Consider the following 19,121-nt stretch of genomic DNA (forward strand, 5'->3'; position numbering starts at 1 on the left):
GCTTAAAATTAAACTGCCAACATTAATATGCCGAAATATTTTATTGAAAACATTAACTTATGTAAAGCAACAACTTACAAAATTCATTATGATAGAGTTTTAATATATTCAAAAATGGGTTATTAGTTTCATTGGTATATTTTATCACGATTAATAAAGTATAGAGACATCTTTTTTTGAGAGATCTTTTAGTTTACTTTTTATAATAGCATATGTGGGTTATTAGATACAAATTGATGGGTTACTTTATACTATATTTTATAGAGACTTCGATAATTTAAACAAATTTAGGACTTACTTATCAATTTATCATTATCTTTCGTAAGTGGCAGAGGTCGTTGACTCGTTCCATTGTGTACCATTGATGAAGTAATATATTAATCTAGACACTAAATTGTGGGTGGGGGTGCTTGCATGGGGGGTCTATACCGTACCTTCTCGCGCATGTCCTGGGACGGCCCTAGCTAAGTAGGCTTAGATGGCATTTGGATGCTCTAGTTAATCTAATCACTTATGTTACTAATCATGTTTGCGTTGCCATTAAGATATTGTTTATTTGCCTAACCTCAAAAATAATAATAATAATAATAACGCTCATACAGATGCCTCACCACCCGCCTGTATAAATGTTTCAATAGTTGGTATATTTAACTGCTCATCAATAGTCCACAAATGTGCTTGGCATGTGTGGCAGCTTTCTGAACAAAACCAGAAGCGGAAGCTGGCCATGGCCAGAGCACATGAATAAATTCAATTTCATAGAAAAACCGCAAGAATAATTTTTTTGTTGGGAAATAAATTGGGTGGGCGAGCCGCGCACCGACACCTGTGTGCGCTCCCCTCGATGCCACGTGGAGGCCGACGGCATCACACGCGCCGCATCTGGAGTTGGTCCTCGCGTCGGTTTGCCGGTCCATCGAGGAGGGGAGCGAGGACCGCGGCTAACTCCAAATGTGGCGCGTGCGATGTCATCGGACTCCATGTGGCGTCTATTAGGGAGGGGAGCGCACATAGATGTTGGTGTGTCCCTCGCCCACCCAATTTATTTCTAAACAGACCCTTAGGGTGTTTTAGCTTGAGGCCTAGCTATGTTTTTTGTTTTTAAAAAAAATCACTGGCTGTGTAATTTGGCAAAGCTGCCTCCGTACCGTTTAGGTTGCTGATGCGATTGCCAAAAAAAACCATCCAAATGTGTGATATTTACAAAATAACATCCTCTGTGTCTATGACACGTGGGACCTGTTGGTCAAATTAGCATGGAAATAACCATGTGTGTGGAATTTACTTCTTGTGACAACTACATTTATCGGTTAGAACACCCATTGATAACTCGCAAGGCACAAATGCTACGAAAGGAAGATGAATGATCATCACAGTCGCATGCTGTTGCATCATGAAAAGCATCCGAAACCGTTTAAACACAACCTCGGTAACGAAAAAAAATGGTAAACGCTGCAGATGTCTCCAACATTGTGTTACTAAATCTCAACTGTTCCAGCAAATTTGCATGCTCCCTGCCGCCGCAAATCAATACAAAAGCAAAAACTCATCCTTCGAGCAGCAGATCAAACCAACGGAAGCGGGGTTGCCTTGCGCGCTGACATTTTTGGATATTACCACATAATTCACGGTAACTGCATGTTTGTCAACTAGTGAACATAAAAAAGCAATAGCGTCGCTACAGTACTGGCAGAGGAAATGAGTGATCATGAAACAACCATAGGCCACAGCCCACAGATCATTCAGAAATACACGATTGTGACGAACAAATTTCATAGCTGCACTCGGTGCTTTTGAATCCCTGGGACCAGAGATGCAGTTTAGCTCATGTTTCCAAATAGTCCTTCTCGATGCAACACCATATCAGTTAGGACAAACTACAGCGCTCAATGAAACCTGAGTGCTGCTGGACCGAAAACGCTAAAATACCAGCGGCATAAACATCATACAGGTCCCTTAACCAGTTTCGATGCTGCAGTGCAGTCGACCTTCGCTCATTGTTCTCTCTCAAGTCTCGAATCAAATAATGTTTATACACAACAATTGGAGGAACAGCCTCGTCTAATCACAAGAACGGAGGCATCCTCTGTGAAGGGGGCACAGGCTGATAGCCGTTCTCTGGGTGACTCTGCGGCCGCTCCCCAGAAGGCCTTCTGGTAAAACTTCCATGCGCATGGTTCTGCATAGGATTGAAGGTGCCCCACCAGTGAGACTCGCCTTCAGCAGGGATCCAAGGGAACGGAGCAAAGCCCTCCCGGCCCCATGTATATGGTCGGTCGATGGGTCGAGAGATGCCCTCAGCATCAGACACGCTCCTGTTCACAGCTCCAGGAGCGGGAAATCCATGGGGCCCTCCAATCTCACCTGAGGAAGTCGCTGCAATGAAAGATGTAATTGTCAAGGCTCTGGGCCTAACCCTTCTAGTGGTAGGAGGGAATGGGCTGCCCTGCACAGATGAATGCATCGACTGTTGGTACATATGGCCTCTTGCACCATGACCATGGCCTCTAGTCTCTGCCACGACAGCTGGAACTGACCCTAATGGTGCCACCAAATTGCTTCCACTGCGAGGTGTTGGCCTGCAGTATTTAAACATCGTATAAGAGATAGGGGAATTTGTGATTTAACAAAGCTAAAGAAAATCAGGCAAAGATTTGTAGCAAACAATATTTCAGTAAGCTTGAACTAGCCAATGGAACCATCAAGCAGATCAAATTTTCAGTTTTAGGGCTTTACAGCTGAACTTCAGCATAACTTAGGCAGCAGCAGCTATTAGGCACCGCCTATTTAAGGCAGACCGAAAGTTAATTATCCCATGTGGGTGCAGATGCACCTACTACCAAACAAAAAATCAGCTACTGCCATCTCATTTTACCATGCATGCACCCGCATGGCCCAAAGCCATGAACCCCTGGTGTAACACCTGTAGACATGGTCTATACATATACACGACATGCCAGAGCAGAGTAGGATCGAATCAGAAATTGAAACAGGGTATATTGCCCTCTCCACCTCATCTGCAGCAAATCTTCTCAGTGTCCCGGCAATCCTCTTCGGCAACCACAGGAAATCTACCGCCTCATCTCCTAGTCTTCACCGCCGATGGCCACAGGTGCGACAGTTGATATTCAGAGCTAGCTTTTCTCAGTGTGGGTCTGGGTGTGGTGGCGGCTCCGCAGCGTGCCTAGTGTCAGTAGACCACATCTTGCGCTTCTGGTGGTGAGCAGCAGCAGTAGATTTCATTGGGATCTCAGTAGTGGATCTCAACTGGAATCCACGCGGCATGCATAGTGGCAGTGGATCACGACATGAGTTCAAGAGCTGTGTGTGGCGGCGGAAGACAATCCCATGTTGGAGGCAATAGTGGTGGCACAGCAGAAAACAGAGGACATGTTGGATCAGATCATAGTGCATGGATGGGCTGTACGTCCGCTTGGGATCAATTGGCACCACGTATATCAACAGATGACTGCACAGCTCAATTCAGTTACCAAGGATCGTGCTCCTGACATGCAGTGGGCAGCAGTGCAGTCGCTCCGTCTAGCATCCAAGGCGACAGACAAGGTTGCTCATGACTTATATGCCTCTTCAATGATATGCCTCTTTGTAACCACGATGCAGCATGGCTTAATCAAGAGTTGTCAGTAGCACATACCACATAGAGTGAGTAGGGTGTGAAGAAATCAATTTGATCACTGCAGCAGATCACCAAAACCAAACTCATTGATGTTGATTATTACTCATCACCAATGTTCGAGGAAATGCCTCTCGTGGAAGTGGAAGCATCACATATAGAACAGTTATGCTAATGTCACCAGGAACTCCTGGTATTGCTTCCTCTTAAGAACTTGCTAAAATGCATCAGAGTCGTCGTATGGGATGACAGAGGTCATCTGACATGGACCCAAAGGATGGATTACTGCAGCAATTAATTCAGTATGGAGAGCACTTTGAGTGGTGAGGAGAACAAATCAAGTGCCAAACCTGTCATCAGTGGCTGTGCTCACTCATGAGTCATGATAGCAGCGACTACTTCCCATTGGATGCTGGCATATATGTTGAGGATAATTTGTTTGATGAATGACCTCTTGAGGCCAATGCAGCAGCTCAGGCTGAACTGGACATGCTCAGGGCTCATATGGAAATAAAGTTGCTGCATGTGATGGGAACTGTTGAATGAAGCACCTCATGCGGATGTGTGGCATGAGGGCATGCCATTTAACAATGAGACACAGGACAACTTACTACAACAAATGGCCTGTGATGTCCGCTACATTACTGGATACCAAAAGACTTGCAAAATACAGTGCTTGTTCTGTTTTCCTGCAGCTTGGTCTAGGCATAGTGCACAAGTTGTGCACCAATGGGGACAACTCTTCCCTCTTCCTAGAACCTGGCATGGATGTAACAAACCAAATGTTTGTGCAAATCAAAGTACTTGGCCAAGTCTTCTGTTCTAAGGCCCAGGGTTTTAGTGCTGAGGATGTATACAACATTTTTGACCAAGTGGATGAAATATTGCTGCTTCCAGAGTACAGAGTGGGTCCTGCAAACAAGAAGCTAGGTAGACCATGGTGTGACATTGTTTGAAGTGACTCTGTCATGGAGAGACAGTGGTGTCAGCCCAAGCAAATGTGAGCAACTCAAGCCATACATGGCAGACAATGGGATTCTGGAATTTCTGGGCTCCAGTCATGGAGATGCAATTCATGGTCATGTCATGGGGACAAGCAACGTTTTGTGGGGGTGGAAATGTCATTGGCAGCCATCAGTAATCTATCGTGAGAGCATCTTCATCTTCCTCACGTCCCAGCCCTAACCACCGGTGGCCACGGGGTGACACCAAAAAGCCTGTTAAGCAAACAGCAAGGATACAGTCCAAAATGGAATGAATGCTATCCCAATAGGCCTAGCTTGGCCCATAGAGGATCTTCCGACAAAGATGCCCCCCTCAACCATCCATGTGGCTCTGTACCCCTCAATTCCCATTGCTGGTGGCCTGAGTAGTGAAGAATGCCTAGCTGCACCCAAGGCTGTCTCTGTCGCCGGCTGCAGCAGCACAGCTGGCCATGGAGTCATCACTTTCTGTCATCCTTGTTACTCATCAAAAACAAGGCAGAAAACCTCACCAATCTTTCTTCTAATGCTCCAATTCTGTCAATTATTCCGATTCCCATCAAGCTAGGGTTGCTAGAACGAAGTGGTGGAAATTAGAAGGGGAGGCATCAAAGGTCTTTAAGGAAAAAGGTCATTGAAGAGGGCCCTTGGAATGATGAAGGCGATGCAAATAGCATGTGGGAGAAGATAGCAACATGCGTTCCGAAGGTTGCTTCAGAGGTGCTTGGAGTGACCAAAGGGAGCGGATGCGACTCAAAAGACACTTGGTGGTGGAATGAAGATGTGCAAAAGGCTATTAAGGAAAAGGAGTACTATAAGCGCTTGTATCATGACAGGTGTGCAAACAACATAGAGAAGTACAAGGTGGCAAAGAAGACTGCAAAACGAGCGGTGAGTGAGGCAAAGGGGCGGGCCTATGAGGACCTTTACAGACATTTGAGTACGAAGGAAGGAGAGAAGGACATTTATAGGATGGCTAGGGCTCGCGATAGAAAGACAAGGGACTTCAACCAAGTCAAGTGCATAAAGGATGAGAGAGAGCAGCACTTGGTGAAGGAGGATGAGATCAGACATAGATGGCAAGAGTATTTTGATAAATTGTTCAATGGTGAGAACGAGAACACCACCGTTCAGCTGGACGACTCGTTTGATGACACAGGCGCTTTGTGCGGAGGGTTCGGATGAGGTCACAAGGGACATACAAGGGGACATCCCTTGGTGTATGCTTTTCGCGGACGATGTAGTGCTAGTTGATAAAAGCCGAACATGAGTGAATCAGAAACTGGAGTTATGGCGGGAAACTTTGGAGTCCAAAGGTTTTAGACTCAGTAGAATTAAAACTGAGTATATGAGATGTGACTTCGGCACTACTATTCGGGAGGAGGAGGATATTAGTTTGAAAGGTCAAGTAGTGCCTAGGAAGGATACATTTCGATATTTAGGATCAATGCTACAGAGAGACGGGGATATTGATGAAGATGTTAGCCATAGAATCAAAGCAGGGTGGATGAAGTGGTGGCAAGCATCTGGTGTCCTATGTGACAAAAGGGTACCACAGAAACTAAAAGGTAAGTTTTATAGGACGGCGATTAGACCTGCTATGTTGTATGGTGCAGAATGTTGGCCTACGAAAAGACGACATATTCAACAGCTAAGTGTCGCGGAAATGCGTATGTTGCGTTGGATTTGTGGTCATACAAGAAGGGATCGAGTTTGGAACGATGATATACGTGATAGATTAGGGGTAGCACCAATTTAAGAGAAGCTTGTCCAACACCGGTTGAGATGGTTTGGACATGTCCAACGGAGACCTCCAGAGGCACCGATACGTAGTGGAATCCTAGGCCAGGATAGTAACGTGAAGAGAGGCAGAGGAAGACCGAAGTTGACTTGGGTAGAGGCAATAAAATGAGACTTGAAAGGATGGAATATACCCAAAGACTTAGCCTTAGATAGGAGTGCTTGGAAGACAGCTATTCACGTGCCTAAACCTTGATTGCTTCTGCTGGGTTTCAACTCTAGCCTACCCCAACTTGTTTGGGACTTAAAGGCTTTGTTGTTGTTGTTGTTGTTGTATTCAAGAATCGGAGGTCAGAGAAGCCTTGAAAAGGATGAAAGGGGGCAAAGCGATGGGCCCTGATGGTATCCCAATCAAGGTGTGGAGGTGTCTCGGGGATATAGCTATAGTATGGCTAACCAAGATGTTCAACAATATCTTTCGATCGAACAAGATGCCTAAGGAGTGGAGAAAAAGCATATTGGTACCGATCTACAAGAATAAGGGAGACATCCAAAATTGTACTAATTATCGGGGAATTAAGTTGATGAGCCGCACTATGAAGTTATGGAGAGAGTCATCGAGCAGCGCCTGCGAGGAACGACGCAGATATCAACAAACCAATTTGGTTTCATGCCTGGAAGGTCAACCACAGAAGCAATCTTCTTAATAAGACATGTTATGGAGCGGTTTAGAGAGCAGAAGAAGAACCTCCACTTGGTTTTCATCCACTTGGAGAAGGCTTATGACAAGATACCAAAAAATATTATGTGGTGGTCTTTGGACAAACATAAAGTCCCATCAAAGTACGTGACCCTCATCAAGGACATGTACAACAATGTTGTTACTAGTGTTCGAACAAACGATAGTAACACAGATTACTTCCCGATTAAAATTGGACTTCATCAAGAGTCAGCCTTAAGCCCATATCCCTTTGCCTTGGTAATGGATGAGGTTACCAGGAACATACAAGGGGATATCCCTTGGTGGTGTATGTTGTTCGCTGATGATGTAGTATTAGTGGACAAAAGCCAGGCGAGAGTAAATAGGAAACTAGAGTTATGGCGGCAGACCCTTGAGTCTAAAGGTTTTAGATTGAGCAGAACTAAAATCGAATACATGAGATGCGACTTTGGCGGAGTTGTACAGGAGGAGGAAGATGTGAGCTTGGAAGGTCAAGTAGTGGCTAAGAAGGATACATTTCGGTATCTGGGATCGATGCTACAGAGGGATGGAGATATTGATGCGGATGTTAGCCATAGAATCAAAGCAGGGTGGATCAAGTGGCGACAAGCTTCTAACATTCTCTGTGACAAGAGAGTACCACAAAAGCTAAAAGGCAAGTTCTATAGAACGACGATTAGACCGGCTATATTGTATGGAGCAGAATGTTGGCCTACAAAGATTCGACATGTTCAACAACTGAGTGTTGCAGAAATGCGTATGTTGCGATGGATTTGCGGTCACACAAGAATGGACCGAGTTTCGAACGATGATATGCGTGATCACCTAGAGGTAGCACCAATTGAAGAAAAGCTTGTCCAACATCAGTTGAGATGGTTTGGCCATGTCCAAAGGAGACCTCCAGAGGCACCAGTGCACTGTGGAGTCTTAAGCCAAGCTAATAATATGAGGAGAGGTAGAGGAAGACCGAAATTGACATGGAGGAAGGCAATAAAAAGATATTTGAAAGCTTGGGATATACCTAGAGATCTATGTTTGAATAGGAGTACTTGGAAAGCAGCTATTGAAGTGCCTGAACCGTGACTTGAGGCTCTTGGTGGGTTTCAACTCTAGACTACCCCAACTTGCTTGGGACTGAAAGGCTATGTTGTTGTTGTATTCTGATTCCCATCAAGTAGAGACTCTAGGTTGGGTTTCATTCATGTGATTCTTGTTGTTTGACCAGATCATAGGGTTAGGGTTTAAAGGTGGAATTTCTTGATATTTATGTCTGGAATTGGTTTGATAGGTTTGAAAGTCGTCTTAAATACAGTGAGTCCGAAGTATATGAAAACACTGTTGTGCAATCAGCCAACTGCATTAGTGATGAGTAATCTGATCTTATTTTTTGTTAGAAAAAGAAATGAAGAAAGGTATAAATTAGGCCATGGTTAATATGTATATTTCATAGATAGGAGACAGAATACATATGAAAATAAAAGGTCAATATATCTATTTCTGTTGGGAGTTGAAAAATGAATGATATGTTCTCTTTTCTTTAGGCTGTTGATGACCTTGTTTTGCCTGTGCCAACTATCTTTTGTCCATGATTTTAATATTCTCACCTTCACTAGGTACACTAATCAATACTGTTATTGTGTTTCTTCAATTTGGAAACATTTTATCGGTATTTCATTCCCATTGTAGATTGCTATCATTTATGTTGAACTGTTCAAATTGTTGTTTTTATTATTATTTAGACAACATATTTTCTATACAGATTGTGCTAAAGTGGCAACTCCGCCTATGGTGGGGCGCCTTTGGTGTCCCAGCATAGCAGGTCCCAAGCCCTGGTAAAGGAGGAGGGTTGTGTTAGGCGTGGCGAGCCAATGTAAAAACCTAGCCACTTAAATGGAGATGAAACCCGAAAGAAAATCGTTGGGGCGTAACCCTCTTAGCGACGCGCCATATCGGAACCCGGGTATGGTGTTAAATGGGCAAGGGCCGGGTCGTCACCCCCGTGACGCGCCGTGTCGTGATCTGGGCATGGTGTCAAGTAACCAAGGATCGGGTCGTCGCTTCCTTAGTGGCGCGCTACATCGGCGCCCGGGTGTAGTGAAAAATGAGCAAGGGTCTTTGCATCAGAGTCGACGGGTGCGAAGGGTAAGGAAGCTAGTCGAACCAACTAGGATCCATTTAGGTAGTTGGAATGTATGGTCACTTACAGGTAAGTTAAGAGAATTAGTTGATACCGCGACTAGGAGGCGTGTAAATATATTATGCGTTCAAGAGACTAAATGGAAGGGTCAGAAGGCGAAGGAGGTGGACAATACAGGTTTCAAGCTTTGGTACACAGGGACAGTTGCGAATAGAAATGGAGTAGGAGTTTTGATTGATAAGAGCCTCAAGAATGGTGTGGTGGGAGTGAGAAGGCAAGGAGATAGGATTATCTTAGTCAAGCTTGTCGTTGGTGATATGGTCTTGAACGTAATTAGTGCGTATGCCCCCCAAGTAGGCCTCGACGAGAGTGCTAAGAGACAGTTCTGGGAAGACTTAGATGGTCTGGTTAGAGCTATACCTAGTAGTGAGAAGCTTTTTATAGGAGGAGATCTTAATGGGCATGTAGGTACTACAAGCGCAGGTTTCGAGGCAGTTCATGGAGGTTTTGGGTATGGTAGTAGGAATCAGGAGGGGGGAGGAAGTTCTGGACTTCGTGGTAGCTTTTGACTTGATGATAGCCAACACTTTCTTTAGAAAGAGAGAATCTCATCTAGTGACCTTCAGTAGCGGACAACACTGTAGCCAGATTGACTTTGTCCTCGCAAGAAGAAAGGACAAACGAGCATGCTTGGATTGTAAGGTGATACCAGGGGAGTGTGTTGTTTCTCAACATAAGCTTTTGGTGGCAGATTTTCGTTTTCAGGTGCGTGCCCGTAGGGATAAACAAGCTAAGATTGAAAGAACAAAGTGGTGGAAACTGAAAGGGGAGACGTCAGAGGTATTTAGGGAAAGGGTTATCAAAGAGGGCTCTTGGAAGGAAGAAGACGACATAAACAATATGTGGGACAAGATGGCAACCAACATTCGGAAGGTAGCCTCAGAGGTGTGTGGAGTAACCAAAGGAAGGGGACGCGAGGCTAAAGATACTTGGTGGTGGAATGAGGAGGTCCAAAGGGCTATTAAGGAGAAGAAAGAATGCTATAGACGCTTGTACCATGACAGGAGTGTGGACAACATAGAGAAGTACAAGGTGGCAAAGAAGACTGCAAAGCGAGCTGTAAGTGTGGCAAAGGGTAGAGCGTACGAGGATCTTTACCAACATTTGAGTACGAAGGAAGGAGAGAAGGACATTTATAGGATGGCTAGGGTTCGTGAGAGAAAGACACGGGACTTCAACCAAGTTAAGTGCATTAAGGATGAAAGAGAGCATCTCTTGGTAAAGGAGGATGAGATCCGACATCGATGGCAAGAGTATTTTGACAAATTGTTCAATGGTGAGAATATGGACACAACCTTTCAGTTGGATGACTCTTTTGATGACACCAATAGGCGCTTTGTGCGGAGAATCCAAGAATCTGAGGTCAGAGAGGCGTTGAAAAGGATGAAAGGAGGTAAGGCGATGGGACCGGATGGTATCCCAATCGAGGTGTGGAGATGCCTCGGGGACATAGCTGTAGTATGGTTAACCAAGCTGTTCAACCATATTTTTCGATCGAACAAGATGCCTGATGAGTGGAGGAGAAGTATATTGGTACCGATCTACAAGAATAAAGGAGATATTCAAAGTTGTACAAATTATCGGGGAATTAAGTTGATGAGCCATACTATGAAGCTATGGGAGAGAGTTATCGAGCATCGCTTAAGAGCAATAACGCGGGTCTCTATGAACCAATTTGGTTTCATGCCCGGAAGGTCAACCATGGAAGCCATTTTCTTAATAAGACAAGTTATGGAGCGGTATAGGGAGAAGAAGAAGGACCTACATATGGTTTTTATTGACTTAGAGAAGGCTTATGATAAAATACCAAGGAATGTTATGTGGTGGGCTTTGGACAAACATAAAGTCCCAACGAAGTACGTCGGGCTCATTAAGGACATGTACAGCAATGTTGTGACTAGAGTTCGAACAAGCGATGGAGACACGGATGACTTCCCGATTAAGATAGGACTACATCAAGGGTCAGCTTTGAGCCCTTATTTGTTTGCTTTAGTGATGGATGAGGTCACAAGGGACATACAAGGGGACATCCCTTGGTGTATGCTTTTCGCGGACGATGTAGTGCTAGTTGATGAAAGCCGGACAGGAGTGAATCAGAAACTGGAGTTATGGCGGGAGACCTTGGAGTCCAAGGATTTTAGACTTAGTAGAACTAAAACTGAGTATATGAGATGTGACTTCGGCACTACTACTCGGGAGGAGGAAGATGTTAGTTTGGAAGATCAAGTAGTGCCTAGGAAGGATACCTTTCGATATTTAGGATCAATGCTACAGAGGGACGGGGATATTGATGAAGATGTTAGCCATAGAATCAAAGCAGGGTGGATGAAGTGGCGGCAAGCGTCTGGTGTCCTATGTGACAAAAGGGTACCACAGAAGCTAAAAGGCAAGTTTTATAGGACGGCGATTAGACCTGCTATGTTGTATGGTGCAGAATGTTGGCCTACGAAAAGACGATATATTCAACAGCTAAGTGTCGCGGAAATGCGTATGTTGCGTTGGATTTGCGGTCATACAAGAAGGGATCGAGTTCGGAACGATGATATACGTGAGAGATTAGGGGTAGCACCAATTGAAGAAAAGCTTGTCCAACACCGGTTGAGATGGTTTGGACATGTGCAACGGAGACCTCCAGATGCACCGGTGCGTAGTGGAATCCTAAGTCAGGATAGTAACGTGAAGAGAGGCCGAGGAAGACCGAAGTTGACTTGGGTAGAGGCAATAAAAAGAGACTTGAAAGGATGGAATATACCCAAAGACTTAGCCTTAGATAGGAGTGCTTGGAAGACAGCTATTCACGTGCCTGAACCTTGATTGCTTCTGTTGGGTTTCAACTCTAGCCTACCCCAACTTGTTTGGGACTTAAAGGCTTTGTTGTTGTTTGTTGTTGTTGTATTGTGCTAAAGTGGCATGCCCACTTAGTTTTCTTCTAGCTTCGTCCATGAATTGAGGTGAAGTATATGTAATTTTCAGCATAAAATGGGGCTGTTTAGAAAGTATAAATACAAGACCATGCGTTTAAATGATACAAACATACTTAAATACATGACCATATATTTTAATGATACAAACCTACTTAAAATGAGATTCATGAATTGGGCATACCTATGGATTAGGGGGTGATGATGTACATATGATCTCAATCTCGGTTGGCTGCCACTGTCATATCTTGGTAATCCTATACCAAATGGAGTCATAGAATATTCAGGAATTCCTGATACAGGAAGATTACTCAAATGTCTGTGCTCACTGTCATGATTTCTTGACTCAGTAGCATGGAAAACTGGAGCGTTATTCAAATCAGGAGTGGCATGGCCTTCCAAGCCAGTTGAATGCCGATGAAATGAAGTGCTTTCAGCACCAGAATTAGAAGTAGAAGGCACATGAACAGGATGGACAAAACCACGCAGGGCAAGATATGGGCAAACAAGTGAACTGCTTGCAGCACTTGAGTGATCTCCAGTTGTGTGATCTTCATAAAAGGGAAATATCAATGCAGTAAAAATGAAAGAACTTTAACACGTTGAAGTTTAGGTCAAAATGCTTACAAGTTGGCTCCGCTTCACGCTCCCTGCAAAAGAAAAAATAGGTTAAATTAAGAACTTGAATAAATGAAACATTCTTTTAAGAACCTGAGGGTCCATATACGGTATCACCATAAAACAAACAAGAGCTGTTTTTAGCAAAAAAAACATAGTAATCCGGCATAAGCAGGTAATCGTCACACATGAACCAACGGAATGGCAATTCAGAAAGCAGGCAACATGTTTTTGCCTGATGATGATAATTGATATCACAACATGTAAACATCAGACTTATACAACTGCCGACTTATACTACTGCCCTTGAAAACTAAATGTGCATATATATGGCAATTTCTACGATACTCCAAAATGATTGTGGACCGCCTATCTGGATAAGATATCATGAATTATTACCTCCTAGGCACACGAACGACAGGGCTGCCGACAACGGTGCGGCCACAGATGCGCACTGGAGAAACCAGATTATCCGGATATTTCTCATTTTCTGTTTTTTTATTAATGATTTTATCTCTTTGGAAGTTCAATGGTCCAGATTTATTAGAACTCTTAGCTCTTAGGGGGTAATTGGAGTACTGTAGCATAGCCCTATATGCATTCGTTACAAATAAAGACCGCAATTATGCCCAAACCACCCAACTCCCAAGCTTGAGTCCGTGTTGAGAAAAAAATTGGGTGTCTATTTCTTCTTAATATAAAACGCCTAGTCCTCCTAGGTTGGTTTAGTTTTATTTCAATAAATAAAGGCCCAAACCATGGCATGCCTTCATAAGAGATATGTCTAGTGGACTGGAACTCGAAATGGTACTAAGGGGCATGTCATATGGTTAACTAATGCATTAATCATCATCATCATGAACCATTGATGATAGCATCTACAGTTCTAGGTTATCTTTCAGCCATAGTTAGACATGTCGAATTCATCTTGCAATTTTTGGTTTCTCATATGTTTTCTGATAACTAAGAGAAAATAGCAGGTAATTAGTTCAACAAACCAACATACCCATTGACATGCCACATGACAGGCAAATTTTGATGTGGAACATCCAACTTACGTGGATTTGCCATTTCAAACCGCAAACAGCCAAATTGGCCGGGTACCATTACAAAAGTATGGACCTTTGCTCGTTCACACCACAGCCATTTAACAATCATTTTTCCAATATGAGACAGGGGGTAGAAATGTCTTTTTGCCCTCAGGTCCACTTCCGTTCTTCCTCCTCTCTCTTCCTGTGTTGTGATTGGCAACTGTGGGCCGCCACCACCTCTTCCTTCTCGCAATATGAATCGCAGCCTGGTCTGTGCTGCCACATCATATTCGTCCCCCAGCAGCGAGTCCAAGTCGGGTGCCAGCAGCTCATCCATCCCCTTCCAGCAGTGGGCCGGATCCAAATGCCGCTGCTCGCTTCCATTCCGCACCCGTAGGAGGCACCTCACGCACAACCACAACCTCCCTATGCACATGCAGCTCACCATGGCAGATTCAGGAAGGGCGAAGAGGTGGAGGGGGCATGCAGTGATTTGATCGGTGAAGCCACCGGCGACGTGGAGCAGTCGCTCGCCCAAGTGCAGACAGGAGCAGCACTGAGTAGAACCAGAACAGCGCAGGCAGGCTAGTGTCAAGATCAAGCGTCGCGCATTGACACCATCAGAGTAGCTCATGCCACAACCGCTGCGCCTCCGCCTCCGCCTCCGCCACTGCTGCCGGAGATGCCCAACATAGCAGACACCACTCACCCCCACCACAACAGGTAACGAAGGAGCACTTCTGGGACTGTGTGCATAGACCTTAGCAGCAACTATGTGGCTCGACCTTAGCTTCCAGGAGGCGAGAGCACAACAGCAGATGAACAAGGAAAGAGAGGAAGGGAGGAGGGAGGCCACTATCTTATCTGGCGTGAGAGGATGAAGACAATTGGGAAAATGTCAATCCTCCCCCACCTTCTCTCTCCTCAAATCAGATACTCCCTCCCTACTGGTAATTCAAGTCGTTTTGGACAAGGCTTGGGTCAAACATTGGGAATATAAATCATGAATATCCTTTAAGTTGTTGAGTTTGGAAATGTGAAAACCATATGAATAGATTTGTCTTGAAAAGTATTTTCATAAAAATATATATATTTGTATAAAAATAAGAAGTCAAAGTTATGCTTTGGAGACCGTGTCGCTGTCCAAAACGACTTGAATTACCAGTACGGAGGGAGTACATAAGTATAACAATCGTTAGGTGTGCTAGAATCACGATTTTGTAATGGTAATTGGCCAATATAGACAAAAACAGAGTGAAACAGCATATACTCCATCCAATCTGGTATATTAGGCAAAGGGGAAAAAATCGCAATACCGAAACGTACACAATGACTAATGTCAGGTGCCGCGCTACGACTTCTGCATGTATGCATGCATGCCGCAAGCCTGGCCCACCCCGCACCCCGCTCATGGAAACGCACGCATGCAGCAGCGCTAGACGCTTCAGCTTCTCCAGCTGAGTTAATGCACACAGAGATCAAAGCAACACACCTAATAAATGGAATCATGATTTTTGCTGTGTCGCCTAATAAAATGGACTGGAGGGAGTACCATCTAAGCTCAGTGTCCGACATCAAAATTTTCCTATGGCAAAATAGGTACTCTCTTTTGAAAGTAAGACTGGAGGGAGTACCATCTAAGGAAGAGGGCATCCTCATTCTTGCTTCACAATCATTGAAAACATGATGCAAAATCCATCCAATCAAAGGTAAGGAGAAGTACTTACTCAAACACAGATGCTAGCTGGGTGAATCCACTAAAGGGGCACCACTGAAATCCAAAAGGCTGTGAATAAAGACCACAGGATAATGAGAAATAGGAAAGGTTAAATTATGACAGGTAATGATGATGTACTAAGACTGCAAAATGTGTCTTCTAGTATTCCCTCCTTTAATTTTTATAACGTGTAGTTTGACTATTCAAGTTCATGCTTTGACCAACAATTAATCCAATAACATGAGTCATGTGCCACAAAGATAGTGTTAGGTTCTAATCAAAATCACTTGCTGATGAATATGAATTTATGATATTGTAACTCGTATCAATAAAATATTATAGGGAAAATTTACGGTCAAAGATCGATTTGCCTAGTTAAACTACACCCTGAAAAGAGGGAGAACAAGATACCAAAACATTGTAAGACAGCAGCACTGTAACACCTGTTCTAGTGCCTATAATACAAACTAAAAAAACAACTGCTCATGAAGCAGAATCAACAGAAATGTAAGTTAGTACTTGTATGACATAAATGTTTATTTACTCAAATATGTGCACTTACAAGCTCGGAGGTGATATCATAGTTGTCGCTAGTCACCCAGCCACCCATATCAATATCAGCAGAGGGGCGATGTCCGCTTGCATAAAGCCAGCGACCTTTCTCAATCTTCCGACAATTAGGGCATTGCATCGCTCCTTTTGCATTGAATGCGGACCCAATACAATCTGGCAAGAAAAACGTGTTTAGTTCAGCAATCTGCCTAAGATATCATAATGTATTTTTCATGCACACATTCACATAAACGCACAGGGGTGAGGTGACAGAGAAATTCTTGGAGATAACAGAAAAAAGCAGATGCGACAACAAAATTGTGCTGATGGTGTTCAAGTTGAACTAAAGTTTGGTGCTCGACAAAGTTTCCGGATGCAGTCATTACTTGACACGAGAAGGCGTGACCTGAATTGGAAAAACAAGCCCCAAAGGTCCGAACCTTTCATGTTGTCACTACGCAAAAGCCTTTATAGGCCTAATAACTAAGCTAAATCGCCACAAGCAACCGGCCAACCGCTAGTGAAACAACCAAAATTACCGCTAAATTCAAGCTTACGGATTTGCCCGCCAGACCTGGGGCTCCAATTACGCGGGAATGGCTCTACTTACTCGGTTACTCTTACACGTGCAGTTCTCATCCCCATCATCATCATCCGAACATGTATGAACATCTCCGTTGTTCAAGTCTGAACCACGTCGATGACGCTATGAAATCCTGAAAATCTACCCACCAGAATTCCCCTCTTACGGCAAATTACGCCTGTTCCACGGCCAATTGCGCCCGTGGGGCACGGTACCCGACCAAACCGACCGTCTCAAGCAGATCCGGATGATGAAAGCCCGTAGCCTAGCAGCGGCGCGAGGGAATCTGACCTAGGTGGAACTCGTGTCCGCATTGCAGCTTGGCGACGGACCGGCCCGCGCCGCGGGCGAGCACCGGATCCAGGCAGATGGAGCAGGCCGCGGCCCCGCCCCTGCCCCCGCCGCCGGCCCCGGCCGCCTCCGCCGGCGGCGACCTCTTCAGATCCATCGGCGCGCGCCCCCGCTCCGCCTGCTGACTCTCTCTTCCTCGCCGCGGAGGCGCTCGTGGGGGTAGGGGGGGACCGTGAGCTCGCACGGGAAGGACAGGACAGGAGAGGGGAGGAGAGAGAAACGAGGACGGTGTGTCCGAACGGAATGGAATGGAAGGAGGGTGGAAGACGGGAAATGGGAGTAGTGATCGAGAAAAAATGGACGATGATTATTGGCGTGTTTTTTATGCTTGTTTACCTCGCAAATGTTTTGGCATGTTTTTGTGACACTTGTCATGGTTTGTTTTTAGGAACAGGTTCGTTTTTATATTTCTGTTGAGGGGATCATGCGTGCACAGGTTTTATTTCAATCAATAAACAGGCATGTGATCAAGTATTTACTACTACGTCACATGCCGAATTTTATTATTTAGACACATCTTTTACACATGGTATTTCAGGGTACAGTCTACTCAACGAACTTGTATGAGGATATAAATAGCCTCACTTGAGTTCATCCCACACTCCCCTTGTTTTCTACCATTGTTTCTTGATAGCCAAAAGGCATTATGTGGTATTTTTTCAATATAAGTGGGTTGATAAAACATTTTTCGTCACATTAGTTGCCAAATTTCATATATTTAAGTTCCATAATGGTCCTCTCCTTTTTGCGTATGAGCGCTCCATTTTAGGATGCCTCCATGCATAAGCAGTGGTAGATCTATGTATAAGTGGTGAGGCTACCCGTTTCCATAGATTTTGCCAAAAATACATTTAACTCCCTTCATAGAATATAGAATTTTATATGTTAATTGTGTAATGTTTGTATTAATTAATTGAGTTAGAATCAACAAGTTTGACACAACGCACAAGCTTTGAATCCTTTGATCCACCACTGTGCATATAAGGGGTATATTCCTTCAATGACTGGGGTTTATATAATTGTTTTGGCACGTCACTTACCAAAATTTATATTTAGGACATCTTTTTCATGTGAGGTAATATATGGTATACAATCTACTTTGGTAAACTTGTTAGGATGCAAATTGCATCACTTGAGTCCGTATAATATTTTCCATGATCTTGTTCTCTACATTGCTTCTTGATAGATAAACAGAAAACCAAGGTATACGAGTTGATAATACTTGTGGTTAGCATAATTGTGTTGTTTTTAGGTTTCTGTTCAGGCCATTAAGTGATACTTTTCTTGGCAAGCGGGTTTATAAAAGTCTTTGTCATCATGTCACTTTGCCATTTGCCAAAGTATATATGATTCCTAGGAACATCTTTTATGTGTATACATGGTCGGTACAAGGCCACTTGGTATTTATAAACTTCTTCCTGTTAGGATGTAAAGTGCGTTGCTTAAATTGCACTATGTCCATGTCGTATCTTGTTCATAGTTACCAACATAAGCTCATGACAATCAACTCTTTCCGCGGGCAAGTTAAGAACTCTTGCATAACGATTGACTCTTCTACGTAGTGTCTTGTTTTTGTTTTTTTATTTATTGGGTATTATAGTAAATCACTACACCACAACCTCTAAACAGCGACTGATTTAGAATTGCTAAAAGAGGTGTGCAACGATGGATAGTCAGTTGCTAAAGGTTATAGCAATGAACCCTGTAGTTGCTAATAAAACCGTTGTTATATGTATACAGCGACGAACATCATCTTTAGCAACGAACAGCTCGACGGCCCAACTTTTAGCGACCGACAACATGTTAGATCTTTTAGCGACCAACAGTTCATCGCAATAAGAACTTTTAGCAACTAACGGTGGCCCTGTTTGGTACTGTTTATAAGCTGCTTATGGCCAAAATAAGCTGAAATCAACAGCCAAATATCACGCTTTTCAACAGCTTATTCTGGCCACGCTTATTTTCATAGCTTCCATTTGTACTAAAAAAACAGAAGTTGAATCAGACCAGCTTATTTTGACCACCGTTTTTACTCTATTTGTGCAGCTTATCTAGGAAGCGCTTCCCAGACAA

The 19,121-nt window shown here is 44.0% G+C and overlaps 1 protein-coding gene across 2 annotated transcripts; it reads right to left on the reverse strand.

The window, feature by feature from the left end:
- Positions 1–1,756: 1,756 nt before the first annotated feature.
- On the reverse strand, positions 1,757–17,322 carry LOC136499283 (E3 ubiquitin-protein ligase IPI1-like). 2 transcript variants are annotated; one of them, XM_066494998.1, is made up of 7 exons: positions 16,989–17,322; positions 16,125–16,288; positions 15,573–15,631; positions 12,824–12,846; positions 12,526–12,747; positions 12,381–12,453; positions 1,757–2,579 (listed from the first exon to the last, which is right to left on the reverse strand). In XM_066494998.1, the coding sequence occupies exons 1-7, from the start codon at positions 17,143–17,145 to the stop codon at positions 2,066–2,068; spliced, it is 1,212 nt and encodes a 403-aa protein (XP_066351095.1). In that variant the 5' UTR covers positions 17,146–17,322; the 3' UTR covers positions 1,757–2,065. The 2 variants fall into 2 exon arrangements, with proteins under 2 accessions (XP_066351095.1, XP_066351094.1); XM_066494997.1 differs by having other exon boundaries at positions 12,381–12,747.
- Between the last annotated feature and the right edge of the window lie 1,799 nt (positions 17,323–19,121).

Source organism: Miscanthus floridulus, chromosome 13 (genome assembly GCF_019320115.1).
Source record: "Miscanthus floridulus cultivar M001 chromosome 13, ASM1932011v1, whole genome shotgun sequence".
In the NCBI taxonomy this organism is placed as follows: domain Eukaryota; kingdom Viridiplantae; phylum Streptophyta; class Magnoliopsida; order Poales; family Poaceae; genus Miscanthus; species Miscanthus floridulus.